Source organism: Chamaea fasciata, unplaced genomic scaffold (assembly GCF_029207755.1).
Source record: "Chamaea fasciata isolate MVZ Bird 193981 ecotype frontalis unplaced genomic scaffold, bChaFas1.0.hap1 SCAF_8, whole genome shotgun sequence".
NCBI classification, from domain to species: domain Eukaryota; kingdom Metazoa; phylum Chordata; class Aves; order Passeriformes; family Sylviidae; genus Chamaea; species Chamaea fasciata.
In genome coordinates this window covers 6,284,083-6,308,828 of record NW_027094093.1, presented here as the reverse complement: position 1 = coordinate 6,308,828, position 24,746 = coordinate 6,284,083, and the positions used below count along the sequence as shown (strand labels likewise).

Below are 24,746 nucleotides of genomic sequence, written 5' to 3'. Positions count from 1 at the left end.
TCAACAGCTGAGAACATTTCCAAACTCTCTCTGCTGCACAGCAAGTCCTGGCTCAACTGTTTAAACAGATGGTTGTATTTCATGGGAAATAGATGATAGAACCATTGCAGAAAAATGATTTTCAAGAAGACAAGGTACTGGTACATGCTGTGAAAAGGATAACAAAAACGCTTCTCACCCTGCCACAAATCTGCTGTGTTGAAGGACTGATAAAAATTCCCCAAAATCAGGCAGAAACAGTCCATACATCAGCTACTATGCTCAGAAAACTATTAGGTATTTGGTACACAGCGCTCCAACTGTTACTTACTTGTTAATATAAGGACAAATATGTTATTTAACGTTTTTATACACTCTAGTTCAGGGAATCCTTATTACCTTTCTTACCTAAAGAAACAGTCTTTGCTCACAATGCTCTTTTCCCCACTCCCTCCCTAAATCTTTTTTAAAAATTCATGTCAATCTTTAAGCAATCTTTAAATATGCTTCAAAATTATGAGCTGCTTTTTTTTTCCCCTGGAAAATAAACACATAAAGCTAACCTCTGCAGAACAAAGCAATACACACAGTGAGAGGGAGGATGGTATTTCAGTTTTAAAGCTTTCAGAGCATTACTGTAACGAGCCATTTTAGAATTTATGACAGGTGAGGTGTTATCTCTGCACATTTTGAGCTGCTTATTGACCCGGAAATTGTGAGCCAAGTGTGTCTATCTTGGCATACTGATAGATGAAGGGACCGCTCAACAAAAATCTGCAATGCAAGAGAAGTGACAGTGAGCGCTAGCACACTATTCCACAGGTGGGAGGAGCTTTCCCTAAGCCTTCAACTCTCCTCACATCTTCCTAGGGCACGCTCCAGACAGGAATGGTGTGAAAACTCAACCAAAAGTTTCATCCCCCAGTTCTTTCCAGCTATGGTATTTCTGACTGGGTAACTGTATCACGTTTCCACCACAACTTATCTATCGTAAGCAGCAAGCAGTTTACTCACAGCACACAGATTGCAAGGCTTTGAGAACTACAAAAATCACAATGCTACTGGAACAGACTTAGTTACCGGCACGGCCTTCTCCATTAGATACTTGCCACTAAGTAAAGGTCTGTTGAGTGTATAAAGAGGTGGTAGATCTTCTATCTCTGCTATCCTCTGGTATACGGCTCTGGATAGATGATCCCCATGATATAAACTCCCCAAGATGATGCTAGAGAAGTAAATTGGCTCCACAAAGAGGCTAAGTAAGGCTCCTTGAATACCCAATACGTTCCACCTAAGAGGGAGGGAAAAACAAAACAAAACAAAAAACAAAAAAACACTTTCTTTTTAATGGAACAAGTAACATCTGCCAGACATAACAGCAGTTAATCACAACGGAGCAGACTTTCAACCCTTCCTCCTGACCAACACATGACCACGGTAGCATAAGCTGTGACACCTGCCGCAATTTCAGAGATCAGCTATGGGGACACTCAGTGTAATCCTGAGCAAAATGACCTAAAACAGGAGCAGACTCTGTAACCTGTACCCCTGCTAACATGCCTGGTGATGCATTTTCCAGCACTCTAATGCCAGAGATGGACATAGGATCATTGAATGGGAGAAAGCCAAACTGTGAGATTCTCCACCAGAAACAGCAGCTGACGCCTTCAGAAGACACCTGGCAGGGAGAAGAGCATCCTTCCCAGAGCACAAGAAGGATTGTCTGCAAGACCTCCATACCTCACCACCACAAGGAAATGCCTGGCCTTCAAACCCTAGGCCAACTGCCCACATCCTGCTGACAGGAAGGACATGTGCACTGGCTTGCAATATCCATGGGCAGGGACAAAACTGTATTTGAAAACTGAAAACATACAAAGAATGCATATAGTCTTTGCTCCCTTTAACTGCTTCACAGATTCCAAACATAAATCCCTGTCTGAGCACAGTGATTTACACTGGATCAAGTCTGGTGGCATGGACATAGAATGCCTAGGAGCAAAATCCTCATTTTGATTATTTTTTTAAATTGTGTTCATTTGATAAAGTTTTAGCTCTCAACATCTCTGTAACTGTCACACGAAATACTTTTGAAAACCTCAGCATCTCCTGCAGAGTATTTTCACTGCCTTGTCTGAAGAATACTGAGGCACAGTGAAAACAGCATATTTCAGTCTTGGAATCCCAGAATGGCTTGGCTTGGAAGGGACCTTAAACATATTCTAGTTCCAAACCCTGCCATGGGCAGGGACACCTTCCAGTATTCCCAGCTTGCTCCAAGCCCTGTCCAACCTGGAGCCTGAGTCCAACTGCAACAGCCAGACACAAGCGGCAGGAAAGGTTTCCTTTGGTGCTCGGATAAAACAGAGGAGCACACCAGAAGCTCTCATGCTCCCACAGAATGGCTGTCCTTATTAAAAAGCCTGTGCTAGACCAGGTTGCAAGGTTCTCCTAGGAAAACAGGGAATTCAGATGCTGCTCACAGCGTTTGCTGCAGCTTGCGTTGGGATGGCAGAGCTACACGTCAGCATCCTCTCAGGCCAGAAACTCCACACTACAACTGTTTCACTACTGAAAAAACTGAACTATACAGGCTGACTTCAGGACTTGCAACATGGTTCTTTTTTTTATATATAAAAATGGTAAAACAAAGATTATAATCCAAAGAAACTATTTCTTTGCATATCCTTACTGATGATGAAAATGGAGGCAATATGCATTAATTTACTCACCTGTCATTAAAGAAGCTGGCACTAGTAAGTGAGTAAAAATACTCTCCTAACACATGAGGTGGATTTTACACGGAATAAAGGCATATTTTTATTAAGACTGAAAACACAATTAGCAACCTAAAGGAAAGATATCAAGTGAAAATTGTTGCTTCCAATACAAACACGCCTTTCTGACTGCTACAGACACAGATAATACCATGGAAGAAACATCTGGAAAGAATTCAAGACTGAGCATTGCAAACTGAGGTTTGCAGACAAGGCACATCACATTTTACATTACATGATCAGTGCTTAAGCGATGACAGACACTTTAAAATAGGCCAAAGCCCTCCTCTGGCAAGCCCTTACTGCCTAAATAAACCCTCTGCCAGACCCTTTTCCTCACTTCTGCCTTCAGTATTTCCAGAGCTCGTGTTTTGCTGCTTCCTCCCACACCTGGTGACCTTCTCTGGCGCAGAAAATGAAAGCTGACATTTATCTTGTGAACTTGTGATTAGAAGAGGAGGAGGAGTGAGGACAGCTGAGCAAACCTCTGCAAAGAGGAGTGTATGAACTGATATTACTGGGCACAGGCCTTGTTTTGCTGGGTTGTGCTGAATCCCCTTTGCCACTGCAGCACACACTCGTGCTGGGCTCAGAGCAATGGGCCTGTGCAAGGACAGGGACTGCAGGAACCACTCACACAACCAAAACTCTTCATATTCATTAGGCAGGGTGGTGGCTAGGTTTACAAAAGGACCTTTAGATTTCATGGTTATAATAAAACAACATATACTTCTCTACATCAGAAACTGGTTACAGTGCAGAGACAAACATGAAACCCAAAAGAAATCACATAACCACTAAGGCTGGAAAAGCCCTCTAAAATCATCAGGTCCAATCACTAACCCTGCTCAGCACCATGCTGCTCACCACTGTTACCAGGTGCCACATCCACACACCTTTGGGACACTTCCAGGGACACTCCACTCCCCTGGGCAGCCTGTTCCAGTGCCTGGCCGAATTTTTCCCCAATATCCAACCTGAACCTCACCTGGCACAGCTTGAGGCCATTGCCTCTGGTCCTGTCCCTTGACAGCTGGGAGAAGAGACCAAGCCCTCAGCTAACTCTGCCCTCCCATTCAGGGAGCTGTGGAGAGCAAGAAGGTCACCCCTGAGCCTCCTTTCCTTCAGGCTGGAACCCCCTAGATCCCTCAGCCTCTCCCTATCAGATTTATGGCCATGTTCTGCAGATCATGGCAGAGTGAAAGAAAGCTTCCATGCAGTCCTTTCTCCTTGTTCCTTTCTCATGCTGTACTTCTGTCCAACTCTAATATCTCACTTCCATTAGTATGGATGCTTGAACAACTTGATGAATATAAATTGAGAAGAAACCACCACCACATATGAGTTTTCAAAAGGCCACAGGCAACACCTTCAGAAGTGGTAAAACTGACTTGTCCTCCAATTTACAAACACAGGTTGTCAGAACTTACACCAACACCTGCTGCCAAAATAGCATTAACCTTTACTCAAAGCACCATTTCTTTTGAAATCAAGGGGCCAAATGCTGTATTTCGCTACAAAGCATGCGGTGCAGAGCAGAAAAAGCAAAATGCACTACAGAAAAAACTTCAAGTCCGTGTTGTCTTTCCAGTGGAGCAATCGCACAATGGAATTTTTTTTCTTCACATTAAAGATAGTATCAGAAAAGAGTTAGGTAAGTGAAGTGACTTGGATCTAGCTTACAAATCCAAACCTGGGTGCTAAAGAATGAGCATGGAATGCTGCATCACATCAACACATATAGAAATGCCTAAAGTAAGGCGTGTAAAGCAGAGAGCTGCAGATGGGAAAGAACACCCAGGGAAGGAGGCTGAGAAACTCTTCCAATATAAACCTTCTCACTGGAAACACCCAAGATGCTTGTCTAAGGTAAGCAAAAATTGTCTTATGACAGTATTCAACATATTTCTGAGCATTCTGGTTTTAAGTTCCTACAAGAAATTTCTCTGACAACCTTCAAAAACTTTACCTTAAACTGATATTTAAAGTGCAAGCTCTTAGATTGGTATAAACAGCCTCAAGATTTACATTCAAACTGCTAACACTTAAACACAGGGCCCCTGATTTGAGCTGGGGTACAGCTAACGGTGATTCCTTCACTGCTGGAATAGAAGGACAGTGTTGGGAAATGCTCCTTCAAACCAGTACATCCCAACACCTTTACAGGCTCAACCGCAACCTTGGCCTTTGCAGATCAATGCACATGGGTTGTGTTCAACTCCTGTCAATTTGCACAGAGGACGCTCCCTCTGTCCTGAGCTCACCTGATGTCTTATAGATGAGCCCCTCAGTGGGAAATCTAATGTTATAAATTTATCATACTCACTTATGAGTTTTCTTATTTTATATGCACTACTCTAGATATTGTTCATAACAGTCTGGAGGATGGATGCATTTCCTCAACCTTTCTGCTGTTCCCAAGCACACTGCACTGAAAAGAGAGGGTGGAGAAACCAGAGACTGACACCACATCAAGAGCAGTCCTCTCCTCCTTGCTATGTTGTCCCATTTCTGCTTTGGACCACTATCTGCTCAGGGGTATCTACAGTGGATTCCTAAAAGGTCTGTGGATTTCTTCATGAAATGCAGTTAATTTCACAGCTCTTGATACATGAGAAGGTAAGCAAAAATTAACTCTAAGTAACACCTTCACAGCGTGCTCTTGTCAAAAACAAAACCAGTTAAAAATACACATGCCAAGTAAAAACTCTCCTCTGAACTTTCCAAACTCAAAAGGTATAGAAATTCTGTTATTCACATTATTTTAGAGAAAATCCAGAATTGTAGGGGGCCTAACAGCAGTAAGGCATAAAACTTGATGTTAATATCAAACATCTTAGCCACTAATTTTTATGCAGAGAGCAGGATAGGGCGGGGGAGTCACTACGTGTGACCCACAATGGTGTTCACATGGAACTGGTGTCAAAATTCATCTCAGGAAAACAAGAATCTCCTGCAACTACTCAAACAAGGCAAAACCTGACAAGTGTTTACAGTTCAAAGAGCTTCTCATATCAATATTATTTATAAACAACAAATACTATGAAGAAATGCAAATTATTTAGTTGGCACTTCGTTTATCACAAGTTTTTACTTGCAAATGATGGCAAGCGAGAGAAGGTGTCACTGTGGGAAGATTGCAGGACTATCCCAGGAAGCACTTTTCCTTCTGGCATGCAGAAGGCACAGCTTTAAACCCGAATTCTCTTTGCTTCCCAAAAGAGATTAATTAAGTCTCTATGACCACTCCTCTTCAAGAGCCACAGTTGTAAACAGGCAGCAGTATCTTTACAAGGAATGGGAGCTTCTCTTAAATCAAGTGGCTGAGTCAACAGCCCACACTATAAATCATAAGTGCAGGAAGTCTCTGGCCTTCGACAGTAGCTCTTCTCACAAACACCATTTGAGATCTGCAGCTACAGACATGAAAATTTTTTCCCCTTGCAGCTGCACTGAGGTAGGAAACCACACAGCTCCAACTTGTCCCAGCTTTTTTGGCATTGCTGCCTATATGTTGCTGGAGACTGAAACATTATAGTTTATGACTTCAACATCTCCATGAAGGACCTTTGCCTATGATAGCAAAACCGTATTACAGAAGCTGCAGAGAAGACCACCAAACCCCTGAACAGGCCTGACTGAGGCCCTACAGTGCTCGCTGATGAAGATGGGATAAAGCGACAGCTCAGGGCTGGGGAAGGAGAATACATTCACAGAGGGATCAAGCTTAGCACCTCGGCGTGGAGACCCCAGCTCTGGGTTGTCAGCTGCCAGGCTGGCACAGAGCCTCATACCAAAGGGTGGGGGAGGAAAAGCCTCTGGTCAGAGGCAGCGAATGCCCATCCTCTGCTGTGGAGCCCAGCTCAGCTGCGGGGCCCCTTCCCCAGGAGAAGCTGCATCCCCGTGAAGGACAGCAGAGGGGGAGTCATGGCCCATCAAAGCCCCCCCAAGGGGTCCCCAGAGCCTGCACAGAGCACTGCAGATGATGAAACACATCCAGAGTCTCGCAGGGCACAGTGTCTAACTGGCTCCCCGCAAGGGGGCACGTGGGTGTTCCCACCTGCCAAAAATGTGTATCAATCCACTGGATTCTAGACTTTTTGGCATGGTGTTGAGTAGCAGGGACCCTCAGCACCAAGACCAGACGGAGGAGAGCAACAAAAAAAGACTGGGACCCTTGGGTGGGTGATACACTCCCTACCTAAGCCCTGTCACTCTCCCCCACCCTACTACCCCCCACACACACTTCCTCTATTTTTTCTTTCTCTCTGCCTTTTTTACTATTACATAAAATATATCTATTTTTTGGCACTGAGATCTAACCTCGTTTGGTTTAATCACATTTTTGGGTATTTTTTGAACGTTCAAAGTTCTGTCTGTTTTATACACAGAGACTTAGTTGGTTTGCTCTTCTGGGTTTAAACTGGATCATAACATATATAAGCTTATTTGGAGAGGTTCCACAATGGTACACCTTGGGTAGTCATTTCTCACCACCTCCCCTCAGGTATGTCACCCCAGTGCCACACAGCCACCATGCATCAAAGTGGCCACTGCAATTCCCATCAGCTACTGTCACTGGGTTAAGAACTAGTAAGGAGAAATGCTCACTTTTGGGGGAAAAAAAGAGGACGACCGAGTTACAAATGTTCATTTGGATTTCCCACTCTGCATGAGCACAAAACAAGGCCAGTGGATGGGCACGTGATGTTCATTCACAGAAAAGTTTACCAGAAAAATACTTTCTTTAAAGTAGAAGAGTGCCAACGACTTCCCTTTTAACAACTCAACCTAGAAAGTTTTCTCCGTTCCTAGAGCTTTTCTAAGAAACTGTGTGAAAAGGAATTTTGTGCTTCTAATCAGGACATTAACCATTACCTGGAATGTTTAAGGAGAAGGTAAGTAATTATTTGAAACCAAAACTATGGGCAGAAAAACACATCAAAAGAAAAATGGCAAAAACCAACATTGTGAGGTATCATGGCACCAGGCCAGGATACATTTAAAACAAATGCATGTATATTAACTCTGGTCAGAAACCTGCCTAACACTTTACTGCAGAGCCACTGAGCTCCAACACACCAGGACAATCCTGTTTTACAGCTTCCAGTCCAAGTGGGATTACACTCATGGCCCTCCCACATTCCTCACAACTTTTCTTGGATGTTCCCACCAGGTCTAGGAGGGTGCTGGGCAGCACACTGCAGCAAAGCACTCAAAGGCTAGAAACAGCAAGCTGGATTATACAGATAATCCACACAGATGAGGCAGTTCAGGTACAAGTGGTCTGATGCAAGTGCAATCCCACACCCCAAATTTATCCACTTCTTTCCCAGGCTGTGATTGTGAACCTTTGGGAAAGCTCAGTGGAAATTCCTGGGTCTGAGGCATACTGGAAGACTGATTGCTGGACACTATGGAGCAAGGCATTCTTTCAAATGTAAATGGACAAAACACACCAGGGCAATGTAAAAAAAAAGAAAAAAAAAAAAAAAAAAAAAAAGAAAAAAAAAAAAAAAGAAGATGAAAATTTGGGCCTCCTTACCCGTCATACAGTCTTTGTTCAGTGTCAAGGGGTTCTATTTGCTTCCTTCACTGGCACAAACAAAATAATTCCCATTAGCCCCAAGGAGAGGTGACAGCTAGCTATGGAAGCGAGAGATGGATTCTGTTCTGCATCACACAAAATCAACAAAAGAGTCAAATGTGTTCTAGCTCAACAACTGGCTTTTTTTTTTTTTATACTTGCAATGACAATGTGATAAAAGAATGTGGCATGAATCCCAAGTCAGGTGGTTGGGAGAAGCCCCTGGCATGAAACTGGGGAATTTATCTGGTGAATTTTACTGAAAATATAATAAAAGAAGCAGAAGTGTCATTTTTGCAGAATTACCTTTCCCCAGCTGCCTGCCCTAGCTTCTGAAAGGCCCTATTCATTTCTGTTAGGGGTATTTAAACTAAAATCAAATGTTTTCCTTCAGCAGAGATGCTGATTACTTGAAACAAGACTAAAGGAACAAAGCCATTATATAATCTTCCCCCTCTATTTTTCATTTGGCATATGCAGTTCACAAGACTAGTTCCAACTTAATATCTTTAATAACCTTTGAATCAGGCTAACGGTGCCTTCAGAAAACAGCAGAACTCTTTTAATTAAAACATATATAACATATAAATCATTAAAAAGAACTAAAGTATCATTAGCTGAAAAACTTCACATTTCTCATCTACTTTGCAAGAGCACAAAGGCTGCAAACACACAGACTCATTTAAAAAAATTACGATGTTGCACCTCTCCCATACTTCCCATGCTTGTTAAAGAATACTACTGCTGAATTTTTTTGTCCATTTATGATTTTGAAAACAAACAACAAAAATCTTTCAATCTTTGTCAAAAAGAACAACAAAAAAGGAATTGCATGAAATATAAATTAAAATACTGTTTTGGAAACAAAACATTTAATTTCAATAAAATATTTAAGCTATAATTAAAATTCTAGAGTGAAAACTAGAAGTGCCCATCAATTAGGATTTTTTTTAATAAGGACACTTGTCACTATAAAAAAAAATTAAAATCTAAACTATGCATGGAAAATGTAGAAATCTTTGATATAATGGAATGGTTTGGGTTGGAAGGGACTTTAAAGCTTGTCCTGTTCCAAACCAATGCCACAGGCAGGGACACTTTCAACTACACCAGGCTGCTCCAAGCCCCATCCAACCCGACTTTGAACACTTCCAATGATGGGGCAAGGATGTAGATCACCAAATATATATGTATATATCCAAATGTAAGTAATGAAATAGATTTATTGTACTGTTCTCCTAATGCTATACTACTTCAGGGGAAAAAAACCTAAAACATTCCTCTGCCATTCCCCAACGACAGAAATACAAAACAAAGCTGACATGACTTGATGTGGCTGGAATGATACAGAATGACTACACTTTGCCTCTGAAGCCAGCAAAAGGTCTGACACCAATTGCAGGGGAAGAATCGGAGCTTTACCACAGGGGTGACAACCACACTCATACTATGTCTAAGCAGTGAGATAAGCCCATCAATTCCCTGCACATTAATTGTGGGTACCATGAACCCCCTCCTCTCTTGTAGGAATCACAGGATGGTTTTGGATTGGAAGGACCTTCAAGATTCCACCCCTCACATTCCACTAGTCCAGGTTGCTCCAAGCCTCATCCAGCCTTGGCCTTGAACACTTCCAGGGATGGGGCAGCCACAGCTTCTTTGGGCAACCTGTGCCAGAGCCTCACCACCCTCACAGGGAAGAACTTCTTTCCAATATCCCGTCTAACCCAGCCCTGCTTCAGCTTAAGGCCATTCCCCCTTGTCCTACGCCCTCCCTCAGCAATAACATCAACAGCAGCAAAACCAATCACTCGGTGTCTCACCTGGCTATCTTGTCACTGCAGGACATGGTCAGCAGCCTCTCCCCTTGCAGTACCCCATCCCACGTCTGGATAGTGGTAGTGGAGCGCACAGGGATGGTCCCCTCCCCAGACTCGATTTTTGTCCGTAGCTGTCCTCTGGCTTTGCGGTTTGGATGTCTGTCCCCTTGGTCTGAAGGGCAAAAGACACTGAAAATCAGCTAAGGAACATGCTCAAAGGGTTTCACAGTAGAATCACAGCAGAGAAAGACTGATTTGAGGTATTTGCCTGCAGTTACCGCAGGCTTGCGTCACCGTTCCTACTGCTCTTGGCAATTGAGCTGCAGCGTCAGACACCTCTCACAAATGCTGCCTTCCAAACCACACTTGCAGTTAAACCAAGCTTTCACCAAAGGAGCAGTAGGAAGCAGGCATCTCTTGAGCTCTGTTCAGCGTGTTACAGAGTTAAAATGAAGTTAATGGGCAGACAGAGAACTGCTGTTAAAGGATGGAAACAGAGAAAAGGGATGGTTAGTTCTGTAGGAATACTTGCTGACTCACTGGCTTATCTCAGTTAGCATCAGCCTCTTCAAGACCACAGGGCTCATCACTCTATACTGAACTTCTACCACAGAGGAAGAACAGCTCAGATTTTTTTGGAAGAGATCTTTGTCTAACACACTTCTATGCTAAAAGGAAAGAAGACACCTAAATTTTAACCGTGCTGCTTGTACATGCCCCAAGAATAATTTAAGCTCCCTTGCGTGGAAGAGGACTGCTGTCATACCCTCTTGCGCTGCTTCATGGGGTGAGAAAATCCGAGCATCACCACAAGGAGATGTGCTGATATAGAGATGGAACTGCACATTCTCCTTCAGCTTAAACCCGCCTTGCTCTGATCTGATGAAAATGGATTTTTGCTGATCTTCTTTATTGCTGGAAGAGAGAAGAAAGCTGGAGTCAAAACTGCCATGAACATGGAAATAGGCATAAGCTGGGCAGACTTAACAGGCATTAAAAACAAATACGTGATGGCTGAAAATTCTGTAATATAAATCTAACAGTTATGACAATTAAAAAATTAAAGGAGCATCGAGACAGGAAACAAAGAGCCTGTGGTAATCCCAGATGTCAAGAGCTTTCAGGGACTTAAATGAAACATCAGCAACCTTTAGCCCACTTCATATTATTTTGATTTGTACATTTACAGTTTACAAAATGATTGCCAATTATTTTCCCCATCTTCCCCTCTCATGATCAACACCTCACTGAATAAATGTTTTGTTCAACTCCAACTTGAGGGCAACAGGCACGAGTTCTAAATTCCACATCCTAATGCCACAGGACAAGTGCTTTACACTGAAATAATGAAGACAGATGTTTTCCAAAGACACCTTTTCAGTTCTGTGGGATCAGCTCATTATCTTTCTCCCTCCAGCTTACCTTAGGTAAAGCTCAAGTTGAGTGTACAGAAATTTCAGCAGACACCGTCGAGCTATAATTTCTGCATGGCAATCATTTAATGCAAGACCACGATCACTCATGTATTCACCATTGATGCATTTTGTTCCTGTAGAAACACTTATTACCAGGGCATCTTTCACATCTGTACCTGCAAAACAAAATTTCAGGCAGGAGATGCATTTAACATCACAAATAATGCACTGAGTGATCTTCTCGCAGAAGCCAAACAATGCTCTTTCTTTTTGGTTGTTTGCTTATTTTAAAAAAATAAATGGCTTTTTCTTCTGATAATTTATTTAAAACAAAAGCTTCACTCAGCCATACCTCCCTGCACGAGCACTGTCAGTGGTTCTTATGAGAACTACTCTCTTCATGTCAGAGTTCAGACAAGTTAAAAAATGAAAACCTGCGAGTAAAAAGTGCTGCATCAAGAAGAATTATTAAAGCCCAAGATCCAAAGTGCTTTTTTTCCTGAGATTCAGGCAGCCAGCAACTTTCAGCTGTACCTTCTTGGCCACCTATGCAGATATTCACAGCTGCTTTAGAAATCTGAAAGGCACTGGTTTATTAAAGCTGCAAGACGTTACGGAAGGGTATTGAGCCAACAACAGGAAAGGTAAGACTAGGGAAAAAAGAAATGTAAATGCTTAAATCACTGTAAAGATCACCAGTATAATGTGTAGTTCTTGGTATTAAACCATCCCATGCAATAGGACTTAAAAAGTACATTGGGTGGGTGTTTTCTATACAGAGAATTGCCCTTTATCACTCAAAAAACCTCAGCTGAATGAAGGACTGAATGTATGAAAGACAGGTCAAAATGCCACTCAGCAAAACACTCAGGGGTAAAAAAAGCCCAACAAGTTCAAATGAACCTGAGCCCAGCCAGGCCCCCAGGAGAAGCACCAAGCTGTAACACAAGGCTATGCAATGGGGTAATTTAACTCCAGGCATTCCCCAGACAAACATTCATGGCAAGATATTCTCTTATTCTGTGTAAAACTATTGCTTCACTTAATCAAAAGGTATTCGCATGTTAGTTAAGTCTAAATTCTTTGGCACATGACTCTTCTGGGAATTGCAAATACAAGGCTGTAAACAGCATAAAAACCCGTTAAATATCACAAAACAAACAAAATAAACAAAACTACAGGATGCTCCTCATGTATTTGGGGCTAAAACAGTGTTATTACCAGATGGAGATGTGGCTGCTGCTCAAGAGAGCCTGAGGAGCAACAAGGCTTCCCAAACCTCCCATGGCTTGTGTGAATGGGAGGGCAAGAGATCAGGAGGGGACAGAGCCAGGACAGCCACAAAATGGACATTCCACCAAGGGTGCACATGGACTGAAGACCAGGATAAACCTTAACATGAGGAAAACTCAGCAGCAGCACGGCCATTGATTAGTTTAGGGCCGAACTTCACTGCTTTGGTGATTTGGACAAGCAGAGATCTCGTGTCAGCACCCAGGGAGCCGTGACACCCCTGCTGACACGTGCACACCACTGCCATCTGCCAAAATATAAACTGCTTTCTTCAGATATTTTTACTAAAATGACTGCTCTAGAGCACTAAGAATAAAATGCAGCAAGAATAACAAAGCACAGAATCTTGGAACCTTGGAAAGAAGCGTAATTCTTACATAACATGCCCAGACCAGGAATACTGATGGGGGAATTGTTGATTTTCCCAAGGTTTCATGATTAACTTTAAAACCTACATTTTGTGAGCTACTCAGATGTGCCAGGCAGAGGACAGGAACTCTGTGAAAAAAGAAGTATTTGCAGGTATAATTTTCCTGTAAGTACCTGAGATTTAATTACTGTATTTGGTTCACCTTCAAGGTTAAACACTAAAAATACTGGTTGACTGAAAAAGGTTAGTTTACTAGATGCAAACAGAGCTCTCATATTTAAGCATTCAAAATACTTTTTTTTTTTTTTAAATTTACCTGTTGTCATGACAATTCCAGCAAGGACTTTTCGACGTGCATGTGGAGATGAGAAATTTTCTGTCAGATCACTGAATTTATCTACAACCAAGCGTGCAACAGCATCAGCTAACACCTGCAGGACCACACAGAAATGCACATTTTTAGAAAATAATTAAAAAAAACAACTTTAAATTACAGGACAATTAAGTTATAAAGATTTATGCTTTTAAATGAGTGGATAAAGCAAATGGAGTGAGTTTTTCTAGTTCACTTTTAAGAACTGACATTGAGGCGTCCCCTGCAAGTGGAAGCAGAGGTATGAGTGTTCCATGTCTGCCAAAACAAGGTCAGACAGCACTAAGCCAGGCACTGAAGTACCTAATGCCCATGATCCTGATGAACATTTGAGGCTTGGGAGAACAACTGGATAGACAGATATGTCTATATTCTCATGCTCAAACCTCAAAACACATCATTTCAGTATCCTCAACATTGAACCTGACAAAAAGATTGAAATAAAAATCCATGCCACTCAAATGAACCTTTTATAACAATCTAATTCCTTATCTAACTGTTATATAAATAAAGGCAATCGTGTTTTCAATCCTAGTTTAACGCTTCCTGTGTCCTATTTTTACAAGACCTATACAAAGTCAGGAATAAAAAACATCAGTGTATAACCCCAAATAAGCTATCTCAAAATTAGGAAATATTTTTGCCTTTCAGGAAAACTTGAACAGTCACTTTAAGTCAGGCTGTGAGTGGGGCTAACTTCTAAAATGTAGGAAAACCTCGAAATAGCAGTCCTGCTCCTGTTCACAGACAATCCAGTTCAGCTCTGCAGCTATTCTCACCTGCTGTTTTCAAGGCAGCTGGAACTGTAACTGCTAGAAAAAAATGAGTCAAGACCAAATCCCTGAATTTTCACCTGAAAAGAAACTGAAGCCAAGGCAACCACGTGTTGATAACCAGCAGTATCAGATATTCTAGGTGTGCACACCTGGCCCACAGCCTCATAAAGACACAGGTATTGTGCGTCACACTCACCACTGCCATTCAGATGTTGAGCGAGGCACTGGAACAGAGAAGCTGTGGCTGCCCCATTCCTGGAAGTGTTCCAGGCCAGGTTGGACAGGGCTCGGAGAAACATAACCTAATGAAAAGTGTCCTTGTCCATGGCATGGGGTGGGACTGGATGAGCTTTAAGGTCCCTTCCAACCCAAACCATTCTGTGATACAGATGTGTTAGATGCCCAAGGGAAAAAGGCGAAAGGAAAAAAAAAAATAGAAGAAAAAAAAGGTTTGAAGACCACCAGCCCCATTCACCCCCATTTCCTTAACACGGCTCGTGAGAACCAACAGCCTAGAAATGACATGGGCATGCTCTCAGCGTTAACTTCCTTTTGGAAAAGCTTTAGCAGCCAAGAAATAACTAAAGCTTGGGTGTCAGGATTACAGAGCTCAGCAGCTCTCACCAGAGCCTGGCAGAAAACAGTGACCAGCAGTCCGGTCCCAGCTGCACCAGCTTCATCCATGGTTTGCAATCGCTCAGCTTGTGGAATCAGAAGACTCTTGGCATTGCAAACATCAATTTTCTTGAAACATTTTAATGGACTGCAAACTCAGAAACTCCAAATATTTTTCAGGAACACAATTTGGCTCAGAGGTCATGAACGTGTCTGGTCAGGCTCTGATTTTCAAACAGTCTTTTTTTGCTGACCCAAAATTGGCTTACAGTCCATGTTCTGCCAGCACCGCAACCACACGGCACTAAATCTGCCTTTAATTGTCCTAGTACTTACCTAATGCAGAAAGCCGAACTTGAAGGTAAATACCCAAAAGAAAAAGCAAATAATTGAGTGGGTTTTAATCACCCTGGTCTTAGAAATGGAAAATTAATACACAAAAGTCTTAAATTATTAACCTCCCTGCAGCCATGAGGGCAGATCACTGTATAGCCAAGGCACAGAGTCCCCATTCCAGTGTTTTATCCCTAGCCTCACTGCATAGTCATGGATATTAGCTTCCCAGCTGCAAGTTTTACGCTCTCATTTCTGTAATCCGTGTATTTTCTGCTCAAGCCTACACTGTGATGTGCTGGACATCACACGGTAAAATCATGCTGAATGACATTGTGATGGAATATAGATACTAGGGAAACAAACTATTCCAGACAGGGATGGACCTGATCCACACAGAGAACACATGCTTCAGGTCACTTTCAACCCAACCCTGTGATTCTATGCTTAACAGAGGCTTCAAACCTGCTAGAAATGGCTTGGCATCCAGGGAATAAACAATGTTATTCACCTTTTCTATAAAATCATAATAACAACAACAATAATAATATATTTTTTTTAAAAAAAAGGGGGAGGGAGTGGTGGTGGGTGGTGACTGGTACCCGGAGGAGTCTTCCCCAACACTGGGACCTGAAATTGCCATGTTGTTTCTGGGAAGAAATCCATGGCCACCTTGGCTGCTAACGGCACTGACAAAAGGCTCCCTGAGCAGCAGCTGGGTAGTAAGCCTGCATACAGGCTGGACCCATTAGCTTTCTCCAGAAGGATCCTTTTTTTTTTACACAACAAGCAAAGCAGAGTAAACTGTGGTGTTGGTACACAAAGGAGCATGCAGTGAGTTCCTCTAGGAAGCTGGAAGTTGGCACAGCAGAACAGGATGGAGCTGCATCTCACAGAGCCTGGAACGAAGCTTTTGGCAAGGAAACCTAAAAATGCTTGGATGAACTTGAAGCCAGACACTGGGGAGGACTCGTAAGAAGGACTAAGCAGAACTCAAGAGAGACAAAACGAACCATGGAGATGCAAACAATCCAGGATAAGCTGGAGAGAGGAAAAAAATCACTGCCAGAAAACAGGCAGATGTAGTGAATATTTGATATTTCTATTTGATACACTAATTGTGTGACAACAGCTGGGCAGTGAGGAATAAACACTGCTAAATGCCTATAGATGTAGTCACTAAGATTTTGGTCTTTAATAAGAATACTCCCCCAAGAAATTAGAAGAATTATCCCTGTCTCCCAGGCAGTCTATTATATTGACAGAGTTAAGGGCATGGAAGACAAGGGAATAAGGGAATAAGGCAGCACCGGGAACAAGACTTACTGCCCAGAAATTCCTGCTGTCCCCATCTCAAAACCATGGACTTGAGGCTGTTTCCACAGCAAGCCCAGGCCAGTGACAGGCCTAAGTAGGGACCTTCCACATCACATTCTGACTCTACTGCCTTTCATAGACATAAATATTCATTGGAACTGAACTCATGTCTCACCTTCCCTGTGAATGCGCTAACATCTGACACACAGTTTCTCTACCCCTGCTCCTGCATTAAATCATTATTCCAAGTTGAGTAATTCAAAAAAGGAAAGACCTAAAATAGCTGACAGTTGGCTCAGTAAGGCATGTGAGCTCCAAGTTATTTTGGGTGCGTTGTTCCCTTCTCTGATGAAGTCACAGTGAACCCACTCCTTTTCTACACACACAGACTGCTTTTGGTTAAACACAGATGTTGCAGCAATGTTGTAGCAGAACCACCCCGATCATTCACACTTGAAAATACTTTGGAGCTGATGAAGTTCAGGTCAATCTGGAGCTGAAGGAAGGCCTTGGAAGGCCATGGAGACCACCCAAGATGAATGCTGGTGATCCCCTGAATGGTGGGAAAGGCAGCAGCAATAGCTCACAGCTCTCACAGGAACTGACTCAAGAAGTCTCAGTCCTTTGTGCTCTCCTTGGATCTCCAGGCACCCTTCTCAAGCAGACACGTTCTCCTTTGGTTTTGGTTTTTTGGGTTTTTTTCTTATCTTCACAGTTCATGGCTTATGTGAACTTCCCACTACAGGTAAAATCAAGGTCAACCAGGTCCTTCCCTTTAACAGTGACCAGCACACACAATTCAGAGAAGTTTCCTGTTATGATTTAAAGAAACTTCTGCCTGCTTGTAAAGCCTTTCACTGCTTATGCTGATCTATCTTGTATATTTCTTCCAATTCCACAGCAATTATTCCAACACATAATTCATGATATTCCCATAAATATAATCAACATTGTCTTTTCCCCAGGTTTGAATCCATCACATTCTTATTCTCTTGTATACGCTAAGCAATCCATAGCAATGAACTGCCCAGAATTCCTCGGTACCTCTCCAGAAGCAGCTTTCCCAAATCTCCAATCATGTTCATAAGCGTTTGTGTATCTTTTATGTATTTGAATCATTTTTTATACTTCCCCTTGCCCCAGGTTGAACCAGGACTAAAAAAGCACATCAAGTACATGCAGCCATTCAGTACTGGTTCTCACTGCACTTCTCCTGCTTAACGATTTGTTTCCATGTCTGTCCACCACAACAGAAGGGATAAATTCAATTAGGTAAATGAATAAAAATACTCTCTCTAGTGATGTTTTTCAAACTGATCTCATTTGCAGCTACGCTGCTCATTAGTGTAGCTCAACTTGCTTTCTCTCACAACAGTCAAGCTTTCTAATTTAAATAACTGTATTTAAGCTTTAGCGTGTACGATTCGTACGATTCCAAGTTTCAGTTCTCTGCTCACCTTGACTAATCAGTTATCTTTTTAAGTAAACAGTTTGAGGAAACAGCATTAGGAAAAAAACTCCATATCAGCTTTCTAACAGAAGCCATTAGTGGCCTGAAGAGGTGATACCTCCAACCAGCAAGATCCCACTCTCTGATGGAAAAGTTTTCCTTGAGGGACACCAGCAGCTGGGACTGCTGAAGGTTTGAAGCATATACTGGCAAATTACTGCTACCAGTACGTTCTTTTCCCAGTTTTACTCCAAAGCATTTGGTACTGGCCGGAGAATTTCTTTTAGGGACAGCACCATGCCACCTCTGACAGAGGTGTAAGACCCCTCCAGAGAAGGCCACCAAGATGCCCCAAGAGCTGGAGCCCCTCTGCTCTGGAGACAGGCTGGGAGAGCTGGGGTGTTCACCTGGAGGAGAGAAGGATCAAGGAAGACCTTAGGGCCCCTTCCAGTGCTGAAGGGGCTCCAGGAGGGCTGGAGAAGGACTTCAGGCAAGGGCCTGAAATGAAGGAGAAGGGGGAATGGCTTCCCATTGACAGAGGGCAGGGTTAGATGGGATATTGGGAAGAAATTCTTCCTTGCGAGGGTGGCGAGGGCATGGCACTGAGAAGCTGTGGCTGCCGCGCCCCTGGAAGTGTTGAAGGGCAGGTTGGACAGGGCTTGGAGCAACCTAGCAGAAGGTGTCTGTGCCCATGGCAGGGGGTGGGAATAAGATAATTTTTAAGGTTTTTTCCAACCCAAACCATTGTGTCATTCTATGATTTTTTGGATCAGTTCACAAAGCAGAGCTAACCACAAAAATATTCGCATTGTTCTGGAGAGGCAAGTCCCTCTAATGAAAACGTGACAATGTGTTCACTGCCAACGCACCCAGTGCCAAGGTGCTAAGCGCACAACTGCAGAGTTTTTAGTGGGACATTTTTACCCACTCTGAGCTACAAGCTGAGTGTGCTCCTGAGTTTAACTCACTTTCCCAGCACAGAGATGTTCCTCGCTGCAAGGAACCTTCCTTCATCCCTGACAAGAGACCAAGCTGTGAGCAAGCTGACAAGCTTGCATTGAACCACAGGATCAGCACCTCAGTAACGCCCTGTACAGACCATAAGAGTATTCTCACACCCATTTCACAACAATCAGGTTCTGATTGCAGCAACCCTTCTGTACCATTTGATACTTTGCAAGTGTGTTTCCGTATTTAACTCTCTTTGAGGCCCCTGCAGCTCTTGGGATATTTAGTGGGGTCACAGGGAGACATCCAGCCGTACTCATGGCCACCACCATCACAGGGAACATCTCTCCTCTCAACTCCATTCTTCCCATCACAAATGAGCTACAGGCAGGTTTGGACCTGCCACCCAGGCAGTCAATTCCAACATCTTCACTACCACAACCACACTGTAACTCTTTTATTTATACCCTAAGCACCTGATGTTTGAATTTTCCCTCCCCTCGCATATTTCTAGCTTTCATTTTTTTTCCAACTCTATCAACATTTTATTTTGTCCACCGGTTGTATCAAATCCTGTCCTCATTTACATCATTCCTGCACTCTCCAGCTTTCGTGATTTCACCCATTTTAGGACTAACCCTGAATTTAACACTTTTTTACACAGTAAACAATGTCTAAAATAATTAAACAACTATAATTAAACTCACAGACTTCTAAAAAAAGATAAATCAAGCGCAGGACCTGAAAACACCACAAATGCTTAAATCATTAAATACATACCAGACCAAAATCGCTAACATGTAAAAGACCTAATGTAATTCCAATAACAGCTAATTATAATTCAAAGCAAAGCAACACAGTGAAGTGCGTGATGACATCCTGATGACAAGCTGATCAAAAGCCCCTGAATAAAAATTACTTGAAATTGGATCTAAATAAGGCAGCACCCATGTAACAACTTTCCCAGTTCAGCTTGGGTTTTTCACACTTCCCTCTTCCAGTTCCAGTTTTTACCATTTTACTGATGCAAGAACTAACAACATGTGAATTACTAGCAGTGAATTTTTTTTTGGTGTCTGGGGTCAAAACTACTTTTAAAAGCAGAGAACGCAGTCTGAAATCACTGAATCTACTGAAGAAATTGTAACTACCCAAAACAGCATGATTCTGGATTTGAAAATGAAGGAAGCATTTATCAGTAACACAGTAATTGTGCAACATGAAAATGAAACCATATGGGAAGATCTAAAATATGCATAATGTCCATATATTTCGTGAAAAAAAGTACTTAAAATAGTCACATCTACTTATACTCTTTGACCCCACATTATCAAACCAGAACAGTATGTTAGAATTTTCATGAAATCTAGAACAATGGTTTTGAGACAGAAAAGGTCAAAGCCTTGAAATTCTCATAATATACAGAAAGTTGCAAAAGAATTCACAGACAAATATTTTAATTTAGATGGGCATATAATATTATTAAAAAGACCCAAGAGATGCAGTAGAAAGAACGCAGTCAAACAATTATTAGTGTAGTTTGACTGGGAAGAAGCAAGAAAATAGGGGAGAATTTTTCTGCATTAAAAAAATTTTAAGATTACTCCATTCTAGTGACTTCAAATTTCTGATCTGTGTCTGGTATGCTGGATACTTTCCCCAGTTCATTAACTACTTGATTTAAATTATTTCTCAGCCAGATATACTTGCCTAAGTAACTTCCATATGCCTAATAATTCATTTGCCTAGAGCACAACCCTTCAGATTATAGCCATTTAACCACACATCTTGTATACATGCACGTGGAATGGGTTCACACGCTGGAAATCAGTAGCCGTTGCAACAGCCTCACTTAATCTGACCTTGACTTGCAACAATTTATGATTGCAGGAAAGAATGATTTTCTTATCTGCCAAAAACTGTTGTACCAAATAACTTCACTTAAAGCAGTAATTCTCACTTGGAACTCCATCTAAGTCTTGCTGTCTGAGATGAGCAAGATGCGATTCAATCCTTCCCAAGCACAAACCGTAATTCATGCTGACACTGGTGCTCTCTTACACAACATGATCGAGGCTGAAAACATCAGAAACAAAGCCTCTCCTCTGCTCAAGAGAATACACATTGTCATAAGCTGTAACGGTACAAATCACCTAATACATATGTACATTCACATATATTTTATATACACAGACACACACATATCTATAGAAGCAGAAACGCTGTTCAAACTGATTCAACACACGTGACTTGACTCCTCTTGGTCATTACCCAAAGCCATCCACAACGCCCAAAGGGTTTCTCACCTGTGGCATCAGAAACAAAGCCTCTTCTCTGCGCAGGAGAACACAAATTGTCAGAAGCTCTAACCGTATAAACCACCTAATACATCTATACATACACATACATATATTATTTTTATAGATAAATATACAGACACACATATCTATAGAAGAAAAAAAGCTGTTCAAACTGATTCAACACGCATGACTTGATTCCTGATTCAACACACATGACTTGACTCCTCTTGGTCAATACCCAAAGCCATCCACAACGCCCAAAAGGTTTCTCACCTGTGGCAAGTGTAACTGGAGCCCCTCGCTGGGAATGGGCTGCCGAGACGGAGTCTGGTCCAGCTGCATGTTAAACAGGGATGCCAGGGCTGACTGAGCAGCCCGAGCTTTGGCCAGCTTTTTATTCCTCCCCGAGCCTTCGAAAGTCTGCCCGTCCACGGCCACCGCCATGACAAAGTTTTTGGCGTGGCTCTCTCCGCTCTCCGAGAGGAACTCGTACTTCAGCCCCGGGCGCAGCTCGTTGAGGATCATGACGGGGTTCTTCCCGCTGGCCGTGGGGTAGGGCGAGGGTGGGGGCAGAGGTGACTGGGAAAGGCTGCTGGCTACGGCAGACGATGGCAATCCGTAGTCCCCGCCGGAGCCAAAGGAGCCGTCCCCATTGGAGCCCAGGTAAAAGGAAGCGTCAGAGGGGACCGGCGTCTCAAAGCCGTTGAAAAGGGTGTCGGGGAAATCCGCTTGGTCCGATGTGAAGTCCGTGTTGACCGACAGAGTCCTGCCCATGGCCAGGTGGGCCTCCGAGGCGTTGGGGAACTGGACGAAGGAGCGCAGAGCCTTTTCGGCAGCGTGAAGCTTGGCTTTCTTTTTTGTTGGGCCAGAGCCCTCAAACACCTGCCCATTGACTTCCACGGCCATCACAAACATGGGGGCGTGCACCGGCCCCGTCTGGGAGAGGAGTTTGTACTGTAAACCGGGTTTAATCTCGTTAAGCTGCATCAGGGCGTTCTTTGGCAGAACGGGGCCGGGCATTTTCTTCCTCTTCTTGGGGCGAAATTTGGCGTGGCCATTGTTGCCCTCCTCCAAAGGCCTCTTCCTGCTGCTGCTGCCACCGCCGTTGGAGAGCGGGGTGCCCTCCCCGGGCCCCTGCCCGGCGCTGTCCTTGGGGGGAACGTTGTCCACATTGCGGTTCTCTTTAATGTCGGTGCTGCTCGAACCTGCGGTGCCCAGAAAGAGTAACTTACAATGCCTTCGGTGCAGGATCTTGTAAATGCAAAATTTATAGATTCCTTTATCTCTCTTTGTAACTGGTTAAGTGATGTGTGCTCACAGGTTAAATGTTTTTGCAAGACTACTGGAGATGATGATAATGTAACACAACCTCCCAACAATTCCAGAAGTATAAATTTTCAAACCACACACTTGATACAACTCCACAGCAAACAACCACTACAACTTTTTTTTTTTTTTAATTTTAATTACGCTGGAACAAAACTTTTACTTGTAAGTTATATTTAGCCTCAAAAATGCCTTCAATCAACAATATAAGCCAAAGAACATATGTCCACAAAACAACTACCATTAGTAAATAAAACTGGATGCCTAAGACCACAACTCTGAGCCAGATATTTAATTCTATTTTATTATCAGTTTACTCATGTTACTTTTTTCCCTGCAGTGATTTTAGTTGCTTAAATTGAAAAACTACATAAATAAAACCTTCATTCAGAGCAATGAAAAATTAGGCAGCTCCTTGGTAGGTACCAAGACTGAAGAATGTTTGAATGCTTTTGTTTCTCTTTAGCTATTCCATACTTCTCAAATTCAGTGCTTTTTCATGTCTTTTCTAAACATTAATTTCACCTCATGCCAAATTTCTCAGGAACTACAGGTGCCCACTGTGCCAGCAGGACCACAAGACTACGTATTTCCACACAGCCTTCTATTAAAAAAAAATCTCTTATTGGTCATTTACAAGCATAATTCCTTGTCAAGAAAACTTCTATCATGGAGTTGGAAACCCAAAAATCACTAGAGATCCTCTCTAAGGCTACACAGAATAGAAGTGTGACAAAAGCTGTACACTCACAGTGATAATATTTTAATGGGAGGGCAGGGAAGACAATATAATATTAATTTAATGATTTGTTTCCAAAAATATAAGTTGGGGCAATATGTCAGAGCTATTTATAAGGAATTAAATTTACTTTCAAGTTCAAAGACCTTATTTTCACCCTGATAAATAAACTAAGGAAATTAACTATTTGTGCTTTTCCAAGGTGGTAAATGGTCATTGAAATTAGAACAAACCAGGTGGAAGCTCTCTTTCATAGTGACAAATTCCAGTCACTCTTTCAGTCTTCCCTAACAATCCCCTACCATGCACACATCACTTCGCCCAGGTTACAAAGCTGACGGAATAGTTACTAAATTTTCATTTATAACATCCTCCAGCAAAAGCTCGATAGGTTACTCCTTTCGGTGCTCAAAGAGAAAAAAAGGGAGGGAAAAAAAAGATCAAAAGAAAAAGCCAAAGTAGAACACATTTCATTAAATCACAGCAGCACAACAAAGAACTGTACAGTAAAATTGTTCAATTAAATTAATTGTCAGCTAAATTCGGTCAAGAATCAAAATTCTGAAGCATTTCATTGCTAGAAATCTGCTAGATTTAGTCAAGTATCTCTTGTTCAGATCAAACATAGAAGGCTATAGGGTCACAACTGTTAATACAGTGTTCATAAATATATTCTTTATCAAAATATATATTTATGGTGGAAGAATCTAATGACAATGGAGGAATTTTTTAAATCTTTCCTTACAGTGAGTTTCTTACATCTCATCATTTCTGGAACACTGCCCTTACTGGTTGGCACCAGGTATTTGTTATCCACCACCAAGACTTTCAGGCTAAAGAGAAATCATTGAGTTAACAGTTAATGGTCTCTGGCTTTATTTATTTTTATATGAAAACCACTACCAGTGCCTGTGGAAACCACAGAAGGAAAATAGGAGTTGAACAGACTCCAGCTGAACTTTAAAAAGAAAAACTTCTGCATATAAGCATGGCAGCTGGAGGAACTTCTTTGTCAGGTAGGGGAGAAGATGTCCTGACAGAGAGGAGGGACTTGTAGGGAGCAGGAAATAAACTTGCAGGCTTACCTTGTCTCATTAAGAGAGAAGGGAAGAAAACTACTCCTTGCCTGAGAGCTACTAGGCTTTGTTAGCTTTGGAGAATCTGCAGGGTGGAAGAAACTTGGAGAGAAAGAATGCAGGGAGCTGATCCCGAGTCAAACCAAGAGACCAGGAAAGGAGGTAACTGTGGAGTCGATCCAAATCGAAGTTTGTGATGGAAAGTGAAAGACTTTCTGTCCAAACCAAAAGGACCTGTGCTTGTTTCAACCC

At 42.4% G+C, this 24,746-nt stretch overlaps 1 protein-coding gene across 1 annotated transcript in view; it reads right to left on the bottom strand.

Moving 5' to 3' along the window:
* The window catches only part of ADARB1 (adenosine deaminase RNA specific B1), a 67,494-nt gene that overhangs the window by 11,008 nt on the left and 31,740 nt on the right, over window positions 1-24,746 (bottom strand). The window contains exons 4-9 of the mRNA XM_066189508.1: window positions 21,627-22,558; window positions 13,558-13,672; window positions 11,586-11,754; window positions 10,930-11,078; window positions 10,167-10,335; window positions 1,089-1,270 (exon numbers count right to left, since the gene is read on the bottom strand). Coding sequence (XP_066045605.1) covers window positions 1,089-1,270; window positions 10,167-10,335; window positions 10,930-11,078; window positions 11,586-11,754; window positions 13,558-13,672; window positions 21,627-22,558 — 1,716 coding nt within the window. The remainder of the gene's footprint in view (window positions 1-1,088; window positions 1,271-10,166; window positions 10,336-10,929; window positions 11,079-11,585; window positions 11,755-13,557; window positions 13,673-21,626; window positions 22,559-24,746) is intronic.